The 15,658-nt window shown below is 58.1% G+C and overlaps 1 protein-coding gene across 2 annotated transcripts in view; it reads left to right on the top strand.

Annotated features, from left to right (window-relative positions):
* The window catches only part of CCDC57 (coiled-coil domain containing 57), a 100,485-nt gene extending 86,284 nt beyond the window's left edge, over window positions 1-14,201 (top strand). For both annotated transcript variants that reach the window (XM_075999840.1, XM_075999839.1), the window contains exon 19: window positions 13,886-14,201. In XM_075999840.1, coding sequence (XP_075855955.1) covers window positions 13,886-14,088 — 203 coding nt within the window. In that variant the 3' untranslated portion in view covers window positions 14,089-14,201. The remainder of the gene's footprint in view (window positions 1-13,885) is intronic.
* The last annotated feature ends 1,457 nt before the right edge of the window (window positions 14,202-15,658 follow it).

Genomic DNA, 15,658 nt, shown 5'->3' with positions numbered 1-15,658 from the left:
CCACGGCCACGGGCCCCGGCTCCCAACCTCGAGTTCCAGAAGGGACAGGCCGGCCCAGAGCAGTGGGGCAGGAAGGCGAAGTCCACCTCGGGTCGAAGGGGACTGTAGGGACCCCAGGAAGGCAGCTGTCACAGTGGGGGGAGGCGCCCCAGGCTGGAGAGACCCCCCCATGCTCCCCACTCCCCACGCCCTATGCTAAGGGTGATAGTTTAGGGATAAAAAGGGTTATAGCCTTAAAAGGTGCCCAACATTAGAACTGGCTCTTTTTTTTCTTTAAAATTTTATTCTTTTGAAAATGACATTCGTTTTCATCCACAAATTTTGAAAGTTTTCTTTTAAAAGAAGCGGTTGCACCAAACGTTAAGATGTGGTCCGCACGGCCCTGCTAACTGGCTGCTGCCCAGAGTGGCTTTTCCAGACGCTCCGGCGACGAGCCCGCTTCTGTGCAGGTCCGCGCGTTGAGGATGCCTTGTTGCCAGGCTATTCTCATCTAGAGACCCGGAGGGAAAATGAGGACAGAGACAGCCACTTCTCGTGGGACAGCCTGGGCTCCCACGGCGTCTGCCTGCCCGGGGCTCGCCCGGTGCCTGCGCGGCCTCACCTGCTGGAGCCCAGCGGCTCGCAGAAGCCAGGGGTCCGGGCACTGTGCTCAGGTGAAGGCCAAGGTCAAGGTCACGCGGCCCAGCGTGTGGGGTCGGGACGTGCGTCCAGCCCTCTGACTGCAGAGAAGGGCCCAGGCGCCAATGAACCCGCGTGGCCGCCGGCAGGCTGGGTTGTCTGCTCGGGCCATGGCCGGCTCCACCCGGGTCTGCTCCCCAGAGTGCAGGGAGGCTCCCACAGGCTCTTCCCATTTTTCACGAGAAGCTAGAAGTCATGGTTTTTTACATAAAATGTTTCATTTTGAAGATATTGGCAACCAATCAAACCAAAACAAGACGCGGGCCAATCACAGCTCCCTTTGCAAGCCGCAGGCTCCTGAGGGCCGGACCCCCTCCAGCCCAGAATGCGGTTATGGCTCTCAAGGTTTGGCAGCACCTGGTGGAAACGGCTGGGAGGTGAGACTGAGTCTCTTCGCTCGCAAGAGTCACACAGGCAAGGAGCCAGAGCAGGTGCATGCACACATAATTAAGACACAAAGCAAATGCACCAAGGGCCACCTGGTCCCTTCCACGCGTTTACTCTGCCAGCCTCTGCCTTCAGTGGCGGGGGAGGTCCCACCTCCTCCTCCGTCCTTTCCTGGTGTCTTGTGTTTCGGGGCTGAGACTGTTCTGGGCCTTTCCTGAAGGGAGGCCCGGACTCAGGGCAGCATTTCCGACGCTCCTCTGAAGTCAGGTCGTGGTCAGCCACACCGAGGGTGGGACAACAGACCCCTGGCATCCCCTCGTCCACGCGCCTTCCCAACCGGGAGTCCCTGAGGTCGCCTTGCCTGGCCTCAGATGCTCAGGGGAGCAGGTTGGCCTGTTCCAGCCATGGGAGGGAAGGAGCCGACCGTGACACACACTTGGGAGGCCGAGGCGGGCAGATTGCTCAAGGTTAGGAGTTCAAGACCAGCCTGAGCAAGAGCGAGACCCCGTCTCTACTAAAAAAAAAAAAAAAAATAGGCCGGGCGCGGTGGCTCACGCCTGTAACCCTAACACTCTGGGAGGCCGAGGCAGGCGGGGATCGCTCAAGGTCAGGAGTTCGAAATCAGCCTGAGCAAGAGCAAGGCCCCATCTCTACTAAAAATAGAAAGGAATTAATTGGCTAACTAATATATATAGAAAAAAATTAGCTGGGCATGGTGGCGCATGCCTGTAGTCCCAGCTACTCGGGAGTCTGAGGCAGTAGGATTGCTGGAGCCCAGGAGTTTGAGATTGCTGTGAGCTAAGCTGACGCCACGGCACTCACTCTAGCCCGGGCAACAAAGCAAGACTCTGTCTCAAAAAAAAAATTAATTGACCAACTAAAAATATATAGAAAAAACATTAGCTGGGCATGGTGGCGCATGCCTGTAGTCCCAGCTACTTGGGAGGCTGAGGCAGAAGGATCACTTGAGCCCAGGAGTCTGAGGTTGCTGTGAGCTAGGCTGACGCCACGGCACTCTAGCCCAGGCAACAGAGTGAGACTCTGAAACTCGGGGAAAAAAAAAAGCTACTGCTCTGGTCGAGCAGGGAGTGCCGTGGTGTCCGGAACCAGGTGAACAACCCAGCTTCCTGCCTCCCCTGATTACCATGGCCCGAGACTTCAGAAGAAGAAGAGCACCCTCTAAACTTTCTGAGAAACAGCTGGTGAAGTGGACCTTTGTTAGCTCTTGTCTTGAAATTGTTATGACGAAATAATCACGGCTACTTGGGAAAGTCGCTTGTGTTGAAAGAACTTTTAAAACAAAGTAAATACATTAGGAAATAATGAAATCAGCTTACTTTTTTAGTGGTGTTTATTCCAGAGCCACAGAATGTCCACATGCTTCTGCTTCTAGCCGGGCCGTAGTCACAAAGACCAGAATTTAATATTCCGCCACAGACAACTATAAAAGGGGCAAACTTTGTGAGACAGCTGTTCTCAGACCATAGGTAGCACCAGACTAATCCTTGAGAGGAGGAGGACAGGTGAGGTGAGCCCCGGGATGCCCGAAGGCGGCTCCTGGGCTGCAGGTAGGGGGAGGGGACAGTGGCCAGGCAGAGCTCAGAGGCCTCACTGAGTCGCGTAAGCAGCAGGTGGGGTCTCAGGAGGCAGGAGGGGTGGAAGCTTTCACGGCCGAGTCCAGAAAGGAGGGAGCTATGGAGAAAAGAGCTCAGACATGCACACAGAGGTTGTCTTGAGTCTTTGCTCACGACCAGCCCACGCTCGCGCAGAGCACAAGTCCACAGGGCGGAGCCGGGGAGAGAATGCACCCTGTCAGAGGGACGGTTCCCAGAGCTCCCGCAGGGTGGTGACAGGGACGCGTCCCTGGTGACCCCCTCGGCGTTCGGAGGAGACTCCAGAGAAGCCACCGGGAAAAGGGCTGGTGGCTCATCTGACCTGCCTAGAAAAGCTTGAGCGTGGCCTTGAGCAAGCAGGTAGCCCAGCTGCCTGCCAGGGCAGAGCCAGCACCCTGACAAAGTATTCGGGATGTCTGACATCCCATCAGAGATCACAAGACGTGTAGGCTTATGTTTCTATACACCTGTAAGAAAGGGGAAAAGAAAGAAAAAAATAATAAAAAAAAAATTAAAAAAAAAAATACAAATCATAAGACATGGCCGGGCGCAGTGGCTCACACCTGTAACCCTAGCTCTCTGGGAGGCCAAGGCAGGTGGATCGTTCAAGGTCAGGAGTTCGAGACCAGCCTGTGCAAGAGTGAGACTCCGTCTCTAAATAGAAAAAAATTAATTGGCCAACTGAAAATATATAGAAAAAATTTAGCCGGGGGGAGGGGGGAATGGGCATTTATTGAAACCTTAAAATCTGTACCCCCATAATATGCCAGAAAAAAAAAAAAAAAAAAAGAAAAGAAAAAATTAGCCGGGCATGGTGGTGCATGCCTGTAGTCCCAGCTACTCAGGAAGCTGAGGCAGGAGGATCGCTTGAGCCCAGGAGTTTGAGATGGCTGTGAGCTAGGCTGACTCCACGGCACTCTACCCCGGGCAAAGAGTGAGACTCTGTCTCAAAAAATAAAATAAGCTAGTGTACAGGACAGCCACTTTGTCGTCTTGGTCATAAGGAGTCACGTGGTCCCTGGAGCATCGCGGCAGACTTCACGCTCGTGTGAGGAGGCAGTGGGCTCAGCCCCCTGCCCTAAGGGAAGGTGCTGTCCTGTGGATGCGGCCCCCAAATCCCACCTTTGGGGAAGTTCAGTCCCACCGTTGGAGGTGGGGCCTGGTGGGAGGCGTTTGGGTCGTGGGTGGACCCCTCACAAGTAGATTCATGCCCTCTCCTGGGGGCTCCGCCAGTTCCTACCAGGAGAGCTGGTGGCTAGAGAGGGCCAGGCCACCTGCACACAGCCACCCTCCGCCCTCCACAGGCCCCGGGCATGCTTCTTGTACAGCCTGCAGACCTCGGGCCAAGTAGGACTCTTTTCTCTATAAATTATCTGGGGTATTTCTCTACAGTACCACAAGCTGGCGGCAACAGAGGCTGCCAGGCAGCTCGTGGCAGAAGCAGCAGCCACTGAGGCTGTGTAATCACGGATGTGGCTTTGTTTCAATAAAACTTTATTGACAAAACAGGCAGCAGGCTGGATTCTTTTTTTTTTTTTTTTTTTTTTTTGAGACAGAGTCTCGCTTTGTTGCCCAGGCTAGAGTAAGTGCTGTGGCGTCAGCCTAGCTCACAGCAACCTCAAACTCCTGGGCTCAGGCCACCCTCCTGCCTCAGGTTCCCGAGTAGCTGGGACCACAGGAATGGGCCACCATGCCCGGCTGATTTTTTCTGTATATATTAGTTGGCCAATTAATTTCTTTCTATTTATAGTAGAGATGGGGGTCTCACGCTCTTGCTCAGGCTGGTTTTGAACTCCTGACCTGGAGCTATCTGTCTGTCTTGGCCTCCCAGAGTGCTAGGATTACAGGCGTGAGCCACCGCGCCCAGCCAGCAGGCTGGTTTAGTGCTTTCTTGCTATTTCCAGTGTTTTTATGATGTTTCCCAGGTGGTCCAGCCTCTACAGAGACGCACTCTGGCGTTTGCAGACTGATCTGATGTTCACCTTGCTGACCTGCTGTATTAACTCTCATAGTTCGTCTTTGATTCTTTCTCTGTGTTAAGGAGGTGACGATTGTGTTGTCTTTTGTCTGCTTCTTCCCTCCCGGTCCCTCCGCTGCTTTTTCTCTTGGTGCAGCGTTGGGGGACCCTGGAACCGTGTGAGCGGGAGCAGGACAGCGCAGTCCCTGCTGGGAGGGCCCGGGGTTCGAGCCTTCCCACTGTGAGTGGCGGCTGCCAGGGGTCCTTTTCAATGCAGCGTACCCACGTTAAGAAAGTCCCCTTATGTCCCTGGTTCACTAAGAGTTTTCGTCACAGTTAGGTGTTGAACCTTCTCTGATAGTTTTTCTGCATTGAGATATGATTTTTTTCTTTTATTTATGAAGTGAAAAACGGTGATAGTTTTTCAGATGTTGGACCAGCCTTGCATTATTGAAATGTACTTTACTTGATAAGGATACTTGTGAAGCATTTTTAGTACTTATTTGATTTGCTAATGTTTTATAGAGGTTTTAGAGCTGTATTTATTAGTGAAATAGGCCCATCATTTTCCTACATTATTCACGATCACGTCATAAAGTGGACTTGGAACCTTTCACTCTTCTGGCTTTCCTGAATAATTTGAATCGATAGGGGTTGACTGCCCAGGGGTCTTTTGGGAAGGGAAATGTCTGATCACCATTTCAATTGCCTTAATAGTTACTGGGCAATTCAAATGCTGTTTTTTTTTTTTTTTATTTTAGAATTTTCCATTTCATCCCATTTACTAGTTTTAATTTAGAAATTGTACTCACCAGCAAACTGGTTTCACGGATCAACACCTAAGTGCACGTATAGGAATAACATTTATCCGGCATCGGGCAGATGGGCGGGGGGAGGAGGGGATGGGTACGTACACACATAGGGAGTGTGAGCCACTCTGCTCCGTCTGGGGGACGGACACGCTTGATGCTCTGACTCCAGGGGGGAAGAGGGAAAGGCAACACACGTAACCTAAACATTTGCAGCCCCATAACATGCTGAAATTAAAGAAAAGAGAAGAAATTGCTAATTACGTTTAATTCACTGGTGAACAGGTCTGCATAACACTCATCCTGCTGTTTGCCTTTCCAGTATAACCTCTATCAGGTTGGGAAACTCCCTCGTGCCCCTGATGAAGCAAGCGTGTTTGCTGGGCAGGCCGGCAGCCTTATCAGATGCGCTCCCTGCGCTGCCGTGCCGCTCTGCTCACGTGGCGGCCGGCCGGCGCGTCCCTGCTGTGCTCATCCGCTCTCTTCACAAAGGTTAATCTTAATTAATTTCTTCAGACGGCAGTGTGGGATCTGTTGGTCTTCCGCGCTGTTTTCTTGAGGTTTCCATGTCACAGAAATTTGCCTTTAACTGTAGGACTTTCCTCTTTCTTGTTTTCCTCGAGTTTGTCCTGCTGCTTGGTTCCCACCTTCTCACGCTGGGGACTCTGCACAGCTGAACTCTCTTCCCTGTTAACGTTTCCCAATAAGTGTTTACACACACACACACACACACACACACAGCTGGTACACACACACACACACACACACACACACAGCTGCGTTTCAGCCAGATCTTGTAAACCTGAAATTTAAGAATTCAGTTCTAAATGTTTAATTCATTTTATGATTTCCTTTATAACCGAGGATTATTCGGTTATAAAGGAAATGCAGTTTTGTTTTTTTCTTTTTGAGACAAGAGTCTCACTCTGTTGCCCCGGACTAGCGTGCTGTGGCGTCAGCCTCGCTCACAGCAACCTCAAACTCCTGGGCTCAAGCGGTCCTCCTGCCTCAGCCTCCCGAGTGGCTGGGACTACTTGGTATGCGCCACCATGCCTGGCTGATTTTTTTTCTATATATTTTTTAGTTGTCCAGCTGTTTTCTTTCTATTTTTAGTAGAGACGGGGTCTCACACTTGCCCAGGCTGGTCTCGAACTCCTGACCTTGATCGATCCGCCCGCCTCGGCCTCCCAGAGTGCTAGGGTTGCAGGCGTGAGCCCCGGGCACCCGGCCTCATGATGCAGTTTTGAAGCACAGGGGACTTGAGGGGGTTTGGGTGTCGGTTTCTAATCCTGCTGCGTCGTGTTTGCAGCGAAGACTCGCCCCGAGGCCTGACGTGAGGGCCCTGCGTGTGGCCTGTGTCTGCTGGAGAAGGCAGCCGCCTGCCTATCCGCCTAGCCCCGCGTGTGCGCAGCTCAGGCCGCGATCCTGCCGCTGAGCCTCTGCCACCTCTGCAGGGCTGGGTGGGCGGGTTGCTGGCCAGCCAGGGTCAGTTAAAGTCTTCGCCTGCTGCTGTCGAGTTGTCTGCTCCTCCTGCAGCTCTGCCAGGTGTTCCCTGGCCTGTTTTGAAGTTGCGCCTTTAAAAATAGAGTTCTTCGCCTCTTATGTTACTCTCTGCCTCATTCTACTTTATGTTTTTATTTTTACTTGTTCTTTTTGGGGTTGTTTGTTTTGTTTTGTTTTTTGTTTTGTGTGTGTGTGTGTGTGTGTGTTTTTTTGAGACAGAGTCTCGCTGTGTTGCCCAGGCTAGAGTGAGTGCCGTGGCGTCAGCCTAGCTCACAGCAACCTCAAACTCCTGTGCTCAAGCAATCCTCCTGCCTCAGCCTCCCAAGTAGCTGGGACTACAGGCATGCGCCACCAGGCCCTGATAATTTTTTTCTATATATATATATTAGTTGGCCAATTAATTTCTTTCTATTTTTATAGTAGAGACAGGGTCTCGCTCTTGCTCAGGCTGGTTTCGAACTCCTGATCTCGAGCAATCCGCCCGCCTCAGCCTCCCAGAGTACTAGGATGACAGGCATGAGCCACCACGCCCGGCCTGTCTTTTTGTTTTAAATGGATCTTTCATGCAACATCTTGTTGGACCTTGACTCTTTTTAAATCCAATCTAGGAATTTTTTTTTTTATTTCATTAGTCAGTTTAACTCACATCCACTAAATTCTTTTCTACTGGAACTTAACTCTCCCATATTATTATTATTTTGATGTTGTTGTTGCCCAGGCTAGAGTGAGTGCCGTGGTGTCAGCCTAGCTCACAGCAACCTCAAACTCCTGGGCTCAAGCGATCCTCCTGCCTCAGCCTCCCGAGTAGCTGGGAATACAGGCATGTGCCACCATGCCCGGCTAATTTTTTTTATATATATTAGTTGGCTAATTAATTTCTTTCTATTAATAATAGAGACGGGGTCTTGCTCTTGCTCAGGCTGGTTTTGAACTCCTGACCTTGAGCAATCCTCCTGCCTCGGCCTCCCAGAGTGCTAGGATTACAGGCGTGAGCCACCTCATCCGGTCTAGTTAATTTGTTTCTGTTTATAGTAGAGATGTGATCTTGTCTCGCTCTTGCTCAGGCTGGTCTTGAACTCCTGACCTGGAGCGATCCATCCGGCTGGACTTCCCAGAGTGCTGAGATTACAGGCGTGAGCCACAGTGCCCGGCCACATTTGTGACTCTGGCTCTTTAGCCCGTGACAGTCTGACGTTGCGCATCTCACACACCAGAGATACTACCCTGAGATTCACACCATCCTTTCGGGCTTTCGGTGGACGCTCACGTGAAGTGCAGCTTTCATGTCCAGCCTGTAGCCGGGGCTGAACCTCCTTGCTGGGGACCGGAGGCCTTTGGGTGGGCGGGAGCAGCCCAGCGCCCCACAGAGGGGCCTGAGTTCACGGGGTGGGGGCTTCGGTCGCATGTTCTCCCAGAATCACCCCAGCGCCCCTCCCACCCCAGAGGCTGCTCTCATGCCAGGCATGGCCACAGGCTGCTCCCCTTTGCCGTGTGTGCTCGGTGCTCCGGTCACGGAGTCTCACCTGCCACGTGCACCCAGACCACGTGCACCCAGACCGCCTCTCTGACTCAGCATGGAGATTGGCCGGCTGCACTGACACCGTGAGGACAGGAGCCACGGGCAGGCGGGTGGCAGGGCAGGACACAGAGACCAGGCCTTCCCTAGGGGCATGAACGCATCTTCTAGCGTGAACGTCTACCCACGGATGTCACTGCCTGCCGAGGCCTCCAGAAGCCTCCGCATCCCTGCCATGACGCTGAGCCCCGGAGGCAACCCCTTTCCGTGGAGGAGCCTGTTCCAGGAGTGTCTGTCCACCCTAGAGCAGCCGGATGCACCGTGGGGGCCAGGGGCAACTGGGGCCCGAGGGCGGGCGGGCAGCCCTCTTGGTAGAGCCCATCTCTGGGCGGACGCTGGCCCTGATTCTCAGTCCAGGCGCTGATGCAGGGTCTTCTCCCAGCCCCCATGGGCGGCATTGCCAGGGAAGCGTGGCGATGGGCGGTGTGGCTGCCCCAGAGCCGTGTCTGTGCCCACCAGCCTGGGCCTGCGGCCAGGGGCCCCCACCCACCATGACAAAACCCAAAGCCAACTCCATCCACCTGTCCCTGCGGCCCACGCCCGGCCAGGGAAGCACTGGTCTGCCCCTGCTGCAGCCACCACCTGCCCGAGGGCCTCTCCTGCCCTGGGCCACTGCGCCCAGTGCCGGGGGGAAGAAGGCGCCGGAGATTCGGGAGAGGCCCGAGCCACCCGTGGGGTCCGAGTGGAGCCGGCTCCCTGCACGGACCTCGGCCACCCCAGCTGGCAGCAAGCCTGGCGGTCGACTCGGGCCGCGCCTGCATGTGCCGCGGGCATGCTGCTGCCAGCCTCTGCCTCCAGGGGAGCCGAAACAGCCCATGGAGTCCAAAGGGTCACTGGGCAGACGTCCAGAGCGCGATTTCAGGGCCCCGGTTTCCAGGGGAGAGGACTTTGGCCGGTGCGCAGCGCATGGCGCCCTGAGCGGACAGACGGGCAGCCCTTCTGAGCGTGGCCGGTGGCGTTTCTCCCCAGAGAGCTTCGTTGCCTCATCCAGCCAGGCCCTGCCAAGACGAGCAGAGAGCAGCATGGCTGGCAAGCAGGTCGCGGCCTCAGTAAGTGGCAGGAAGTGCTCCTGCCCGGGGGACGTTGTCACGGTCCTGACGGCCCCTGGCCTGCGGGCGTGTGGCCTGAAACGCCCGGGCCTTCTGCCTGGTGCTGGGAGTCGCCCCCCTGGTGGGCCCACAAGGCCACTTGTTAAAGTTCTGCTTGTGTGAATTTTATTATTTTTTTTGAGACAGAGTCTCACTTTTGTTGCCCCGGCTACAAAAGTGAGTGCCGTGGCGTCAGCCTAGCTCACAGCAGCCTCAGACTCCTGGGCTCAAGCGATCCTCCTGCCTCAGCCTCCCGAATGGCTGGGACTACTATAGGCATGCGCCACCATGCCCGGCTAATTTTTTCTATATATATTAGTCGGCCAATTAATTTATTTCTATTTATAGTAGAGTCGGGCTCTTGCTCAGGCTCGTTTGGAACTCCTGACCTTGAGCGATCCACCCGCATCAGCCTCCCAGAGTGCTAGGATTGCAGGCATGAGCCACCTCGCCCAACCTTCTTGTATGAATTTTATCTAGAATCCCCTGCCTCCCTTGCGGGGCCCTTTTCTGCTGTCCCCAGATGGTGCCAGCGGAGGCCGTGTGCTATCTGAGTGCGGCCCCTGGGCACTTGTCGAGTATCTGGGGCCTGAGGGGCTGTGGGGGGTGTGAGGCTGTGACCTCGTCCACATGGGCGGCTGCTGCCCCACGCCCCTCCCTGGCTTCTGCACCCGCTTCCCTTCTGGGTCCTCAGGGCCTCCTCCCACCTCCTGGGCTCCCCTGCACCCTCTGGCCTACAGGCCACTGTGCTGGCTTCACCCCTTCTCCTCCGGGGGCCCCTGGGTCCCATGTCACCCAGCAGAGGCCTGCGTGCCCTTCTTCTCTGGGCAGGGGCAGAACCCACTCTCCTCGAGGCCTTGTGCCCACAAAGCATCTCCCCTAAATTCCCTTCTTGGGGCCCCGGCCTGCACCCCACTGCCAGGTGGCCCCCCCCTCAAAGGCCAGGATGGGCACCAGCACTGCCCGAGTGGACTCAGAACCTGGGAAGGGCCCCCCACCAAGACGGCACGAGGGAGGAGTGGTCACAGGTTGGCGGCTGGGCAGCGATGCCAGTGCCTCAACCGGGGTTAGTGTGGTCAGTGCCGGAGCCTAAGGCCCCCAGGTCCTGCTTTTCCCTGCTCCAGAAGCGGAGTGGGCCGGGCCCTGAAGCACCTGGGGCTTCCTGCTGTGCCCCCACCTCTGCACAGTCAGCGCAGGCAGGACTGCCCAGAGCCCCGCACCGAGGGCAGGGCCGTGTGGCGCGGGCTCAGGACGGAGCCTCCTGCAGCTGGGGGTGGGCAGAGCCGCTGGGTGGAGTGCAGGCCCAGTGCCCTGCCGGCCAGAGCGTCCCCCACGGAAGGGCAGTGGGGGGCCACCAGGCCTCCCTCCGCTGGAGCCCCGTTGCTGGGCAGGTGCCCTCCAAGCTCCTTGCTGTCCTGTGGGGCTACAGCTCGGGGTGGGGGGTGGCAGCCCTGGTGTGCTGAGCGGCAGGAGCTGGGGGGCTCAGGCCAGGGCACTGCACGCAAACACCTCAGGCATGGGGCATCCTGGGAAGGAGCTCTGAGCCCAGGGCAGGGGGAGCAAGGCCTTGCTCCCCCCACACCCACGCTGGGGCCGAGCCGAGGGCTCAGGTTCTGTCCCGACTGTGCAGTGGGAGGCCGTGTTCCCGGGAGACCTGGGAGTGGAGTCGGCTACTCTGGGGAGGCGTGGGGCTTGGTGAGGTCCTGTGGACACAGGACAAGTCTCCACAGAACCCAGACCCTCGGTGTGGAGGAGGGCAGAGGCCACGGTGGTTAAAGAGGCCTTTGTCCCCAGAGCCCAGGGCCACAAATGAGATCGGCGTCCTGAGCTGCCTTCAAGGGCAGGCTCCGGAGAGCCACGGCAGCACCGTCCACCCTTCTCAAGGCCTCAGCTCAGGGCAGCCTGAGCCCAGGTGCGGGAGGAGCCCCTAGCGAGGCCCGAATGTGTCCCAGGAGCCCTTGACACCCCAGCCCGCCCGAGGATGAGCCGGAGGCTGGGCCACGCCTCCACTACGGCTGTTGTGGGTCAAAGGACTGTGCAGCCGCCTCCAGGAGTCGGGCCTGCCTCCCTGCAGCCTCTCTCCAGCCAGCCCAGCCAATCCTGCCTGCAACACACGCCAGACCCTGCCGGGAGGTTAACCCTGGGCGGGCCGGCGGGCCCTAGTCACTGTGCCTCGGTTAATAGCTATAAGGCCTTAGACATTTCAGGAACTTTCCGGAAGCCCTGTGCTGGGCCAGAACAGACCAAGCAGTGGGCAGGAGGCAGGTGCGCAGGGCCCTCGAGCTGTGCTGACAAGTGGTGTGTCCACATAATTTCCCAGAGGCCCGATTGGAGCCGGTGCAGAGAGAGGGCCAGGCCGACTCCGCAGAACAGGTCAGGCGAGGAGGCGGGCAGAGTGGCGGGGACGGGAGTGTCCCACAAACCAGCTGCTGGCCTGGCGGCCGATTAGCATCAGCCAGGAGATGAATCCAGGGTCACGGAGAGTCACTCCGGGGCAGATGGGCCCGACACGTCCCGCCCTCATGCCCTGCAGAGCCAGGAGCACGGCCAGTCCCCGCACCCGTCTGCGGGGAGGGCACTGCCGGGAGAGGACGGGCGGGAACCGGAGACCACAAAGCGGGCTTCTGTCCCCGGGCAGCCAGACCCGCTCAGGAGCCTGCCCCAAGGGGGGCGGGGGGCCGCGCTGGGGAGGGGTGAGGGCCTGTGCTCCCCGCCCAGGGGACTGTCGGGTGCCCTCTGACCCAGTTCCTGGTGTGGGTCAGGGGCCACCCTGCCTGGCGTCCGGCTGCACCCAGCCTGCCGTCTCGCCCTGCCTCCCCCAGGGGCCCGCGGAGGGTCCTCCCCAGGCAGCACAGTGTCTCTGGCCCCCCAAGTAGAGGGTCTTGGGGTCTGCGCTGCCCTTTTCCAGAAACCTCGCTTTCTGCAAAGACGCCCCCAGCGCTTTGAACTGAACCTGAGCATGAACTCAGGTTCAGTTCCCAGATCCCCGAGAAGACTAGACCCTTGTGTCCTGGGGAGGGACAGCCAAGGCCCCCGAGTTTGAGGAGACCCCCAGGGTTACAGTGGTGCCCCCAGGACCTGGCCAGAGAGGATCCTGGTGTCCAGCCTGAAGCCCCTTCCGTGGGACATCCCTGCCCTCCACGTGGGCTGCACCCTCGGGAAGGAGACCCAGGGAACAGAGCTGGGCTGGGGTGCAGTGGGGCGGCCCCCAGGCGGAGGGTTCTGCTGAGAGAGAGGGGAGGGGGATCTTTGCGGGAAGAGGAGGGATTCCTCTGGGGCCGGGAGAGCTAAGGGGGTGTCCAGGGCCCCCCGGGCCCCAGTAGGGGGCCAGAGGGTGTCACCCCTTGAGGCTGCTGGTTCCAGGTATCAGGATAAGCCCCAGAAGGGAAGGGGGCCCCAGGCACCACGACCCAGAGAAACAGTATGTCACCACGGGTGTCCCCAAGGCACAGAGCCCGTACCAGCCCCCTCAGGCCGGCCTGCAGCTGTCACACCAAGCATGGGGCTGGGCACCCAGTGTGCATGTCACCCCCAGGCGTGTCTCCCGTGTGTGAGGGGTCCCCGCCAAGCCGGCGGTGGGGTCAGGCCCCCCCCCCCAGTCAGGAGCCTTCAGCCTCCTGGGAGAGGCGGTTCTGAGCTCAAGTCTCAACCATGGATTCGAGTGACGTTTTGTTGTTGTTTTACAAAAGAAATACATTCTTAACTCAAAAAACTTGGAAACTAGAGAGGAGCTGGCGGGATAAAGAAGCTCACCACAGTGCCCCTGTGCGGACACCTTCAAGGCCGCCGCCTCGGGAGGGCTGCCCTGGCACCTTGGCCCAGGCGTGGGGCACGGCCCCCCGGGTCCTTGGCCACAGGCGTTGGGGCTGCTGGGGGGTCAGAGGAGCCCAGTGGGGGCAGCTTCCCCCCAGGCCCCGGCCAGCCGTGCCCACCGGGCAGCAGTGTGCAGGGCACGGGTCTCAGAGGCTGGGGACGCCCTGAATCGACGGGCCGTGGGGCCGAAAGTCAAGCATTAACCCCACACCCCATACCCGTGTCCCTTGGGACCCGTCATGAAATGGTCAGGCTCTCAGAGCCCGCTGTCCACGCGAGCCCAGGCCCTGCCAAGCGTCCGTCGGGCTCACGTCCACCCGGACCTCTGGTGCCTGCGCCCCAGGCCTGGCCCCGAGCACAGCCCAGGCCTCCCGCAAGCAGAACCAGGGTGAGCCGCTCGGCCCCTGCCGTCCCTGCAGGGGTCCTGACCAGCCCTTTGTCTTGTTTCTCTTCCCTGGCAGGGCTCCCTGCACCGCCAGCGGCCCCCCGTCTCCAGGAGGCTGTTAGGAGCCCCCATGTGTCGCAGGCGGGCTTTGCCGTCCATGGGATGAAAGTGTCAGCCCAGTCAAAGGCCAAGCCCACCAAAACCTCCAAGTGCCATCCTGAAAAACCTAAAGGCGGCCAGCGGCCCCCCAAGATCCGTAACTACAACGTGAAGGACTGACCTGCAGCCTGCCCCCCCACCCCCGCCCAGGCCTGGGTTTGCCGGGTGTCGGGGAGGGTGTGGCCTGGTTCACCCACCGAGGAGCACATTAAAACCCAGGAGGCCCTCACGCATCTGCTTGGCCCGCGGTGTTGTTTACCTGTCCTACTTGGGAAACGCGGTATCAAGTGCTGGTGCCAGAGCCCCGCCTGCCTGCGCCGCCACCCACAGCCACTGTGCACCGGCGTTGTCATGGACCGTGCAGCCTTCCCCGGAGCTAGGCCGCGGGCAGTGCCCACCTGCAAAGCAGGCAGCAGCGAGCACCATGTGAGGGTCCTCCCCGGCACAAGAACCTTGGCTCCAAGTGAGCCTGGCCCAGGTGGGCCGACAGCCAGGTGGGCCCTGTGCCTCGAGTGTGTGGGCTGGCGAGTTGACCCAGGACAGTGGGTCAGAGCAGTGCCGTCCACGTCCATCCCCCATGGAGGACAAGGGTAAAACATCCCTGACACACAGGTACCCAGGGCCAGCACCTACAAGGATGAGACACCTGAGCTGACACCTGTCTGGTGGTCACTGCAGGTAACACCAGAACACCACACTGTGCCCCAATCAAAAGCGCATCATGAGCATTGTCTTGTGTCTTCCACACTTGCACAGGTGCCCTATGCAGTTGGCACGATGGTCACTACCACACGGGGTATCTTGGGGGCCCATGTCCCCCCCCACTCTTCCAGAGCCCCTGCCTTTGCCCTGTGGGTGCCTGCACCTGGTCGTGCACCTGGATGTGCCCTGCCTGCTGAGGAGGGCATGGGCGTTGTGGCTTCGGCCTTGCCTGTGCCCTGGGGCAGCCTTTTCCTCTCTGAACCGGGCAGGCAGCTTCTCTGGGAGGACATGGGGGGAGGGCTGCTCCCAGCCCTAACCTGCTGGGACTGTGCAGAATTGTGTACACTTGCAGCTTCAGTTTGCACCTGGGTAAAATGCGGACGGTGAGATCTGCCTTCCTGGCTCTCAGCTGCGCGGGCAGGAGAGATGGCACCGCAGCGGTGGCCACTGGCAGTCTCCAACACAGGGCCCGGGAGAGGCAGGGGTGAAGATTGCGCTTGCTGGCCTGTGCGTTATGGTTGGCTTTCTTCATTTGCTCGTGTAAACACACAAGTGGGAATAGGGGTGCCCCCGGGAAATGAGGCTGACCCTGTGACTTCCTTTAGCTGGAAGTGAGCAGAACTGCCTGTCACCTTCCGTAGAAGCTGAGAGCAGGGGGCAAGTCCTCAGCCCTCCGTGGTGCAGGACCGGGGCCCTCCGTCCTGGCTGTCCCATCGTGAGGTCAGTAGTTCCGTGGCCTGGACACAGCCCTGCTGACCACTGACCAGCAGCACTGTGGCGAGATGGGTCTGGGATGTGCAAAGGCACTGGGAGGGGCGTTTGCACAGACAGTCCAGCTGCTCCTGGCCCTAAGCTTTGTCCTTAAGCTGACCCTGTGGCCTCACCCTGAAATCTGAAGACAGAGAAAAGGCCCTAGAATGAGGACACAGTTCAGGTGTCAGACCTGGCCCCACCTTCCCTGTCCTTCCAGACCCTTCCTCCCGATGTG

The sequence above is a fragment of the Microcebus murinus genome, unplaced genomic scaffold (assembly GCF_040939455.1).
Source record: "Microcebus murinus isolate Inina unplaced genomic scaffold, M.murinus_Inina_mat1.0 scaf010_hap2_Mmur4.0, whole genome shotgun sequence".
Taxonomy (NCBI): Eukaryota; Metazoa; Chordata; class Mammalia; order Primates; family Cheirogaleidae; genus Microcebus; species Microcebus murinus.
Note: the sequence above shows the minus strand (reverse complement) of the source record. Positions and strands in the feature narration are given on the sequence as shown.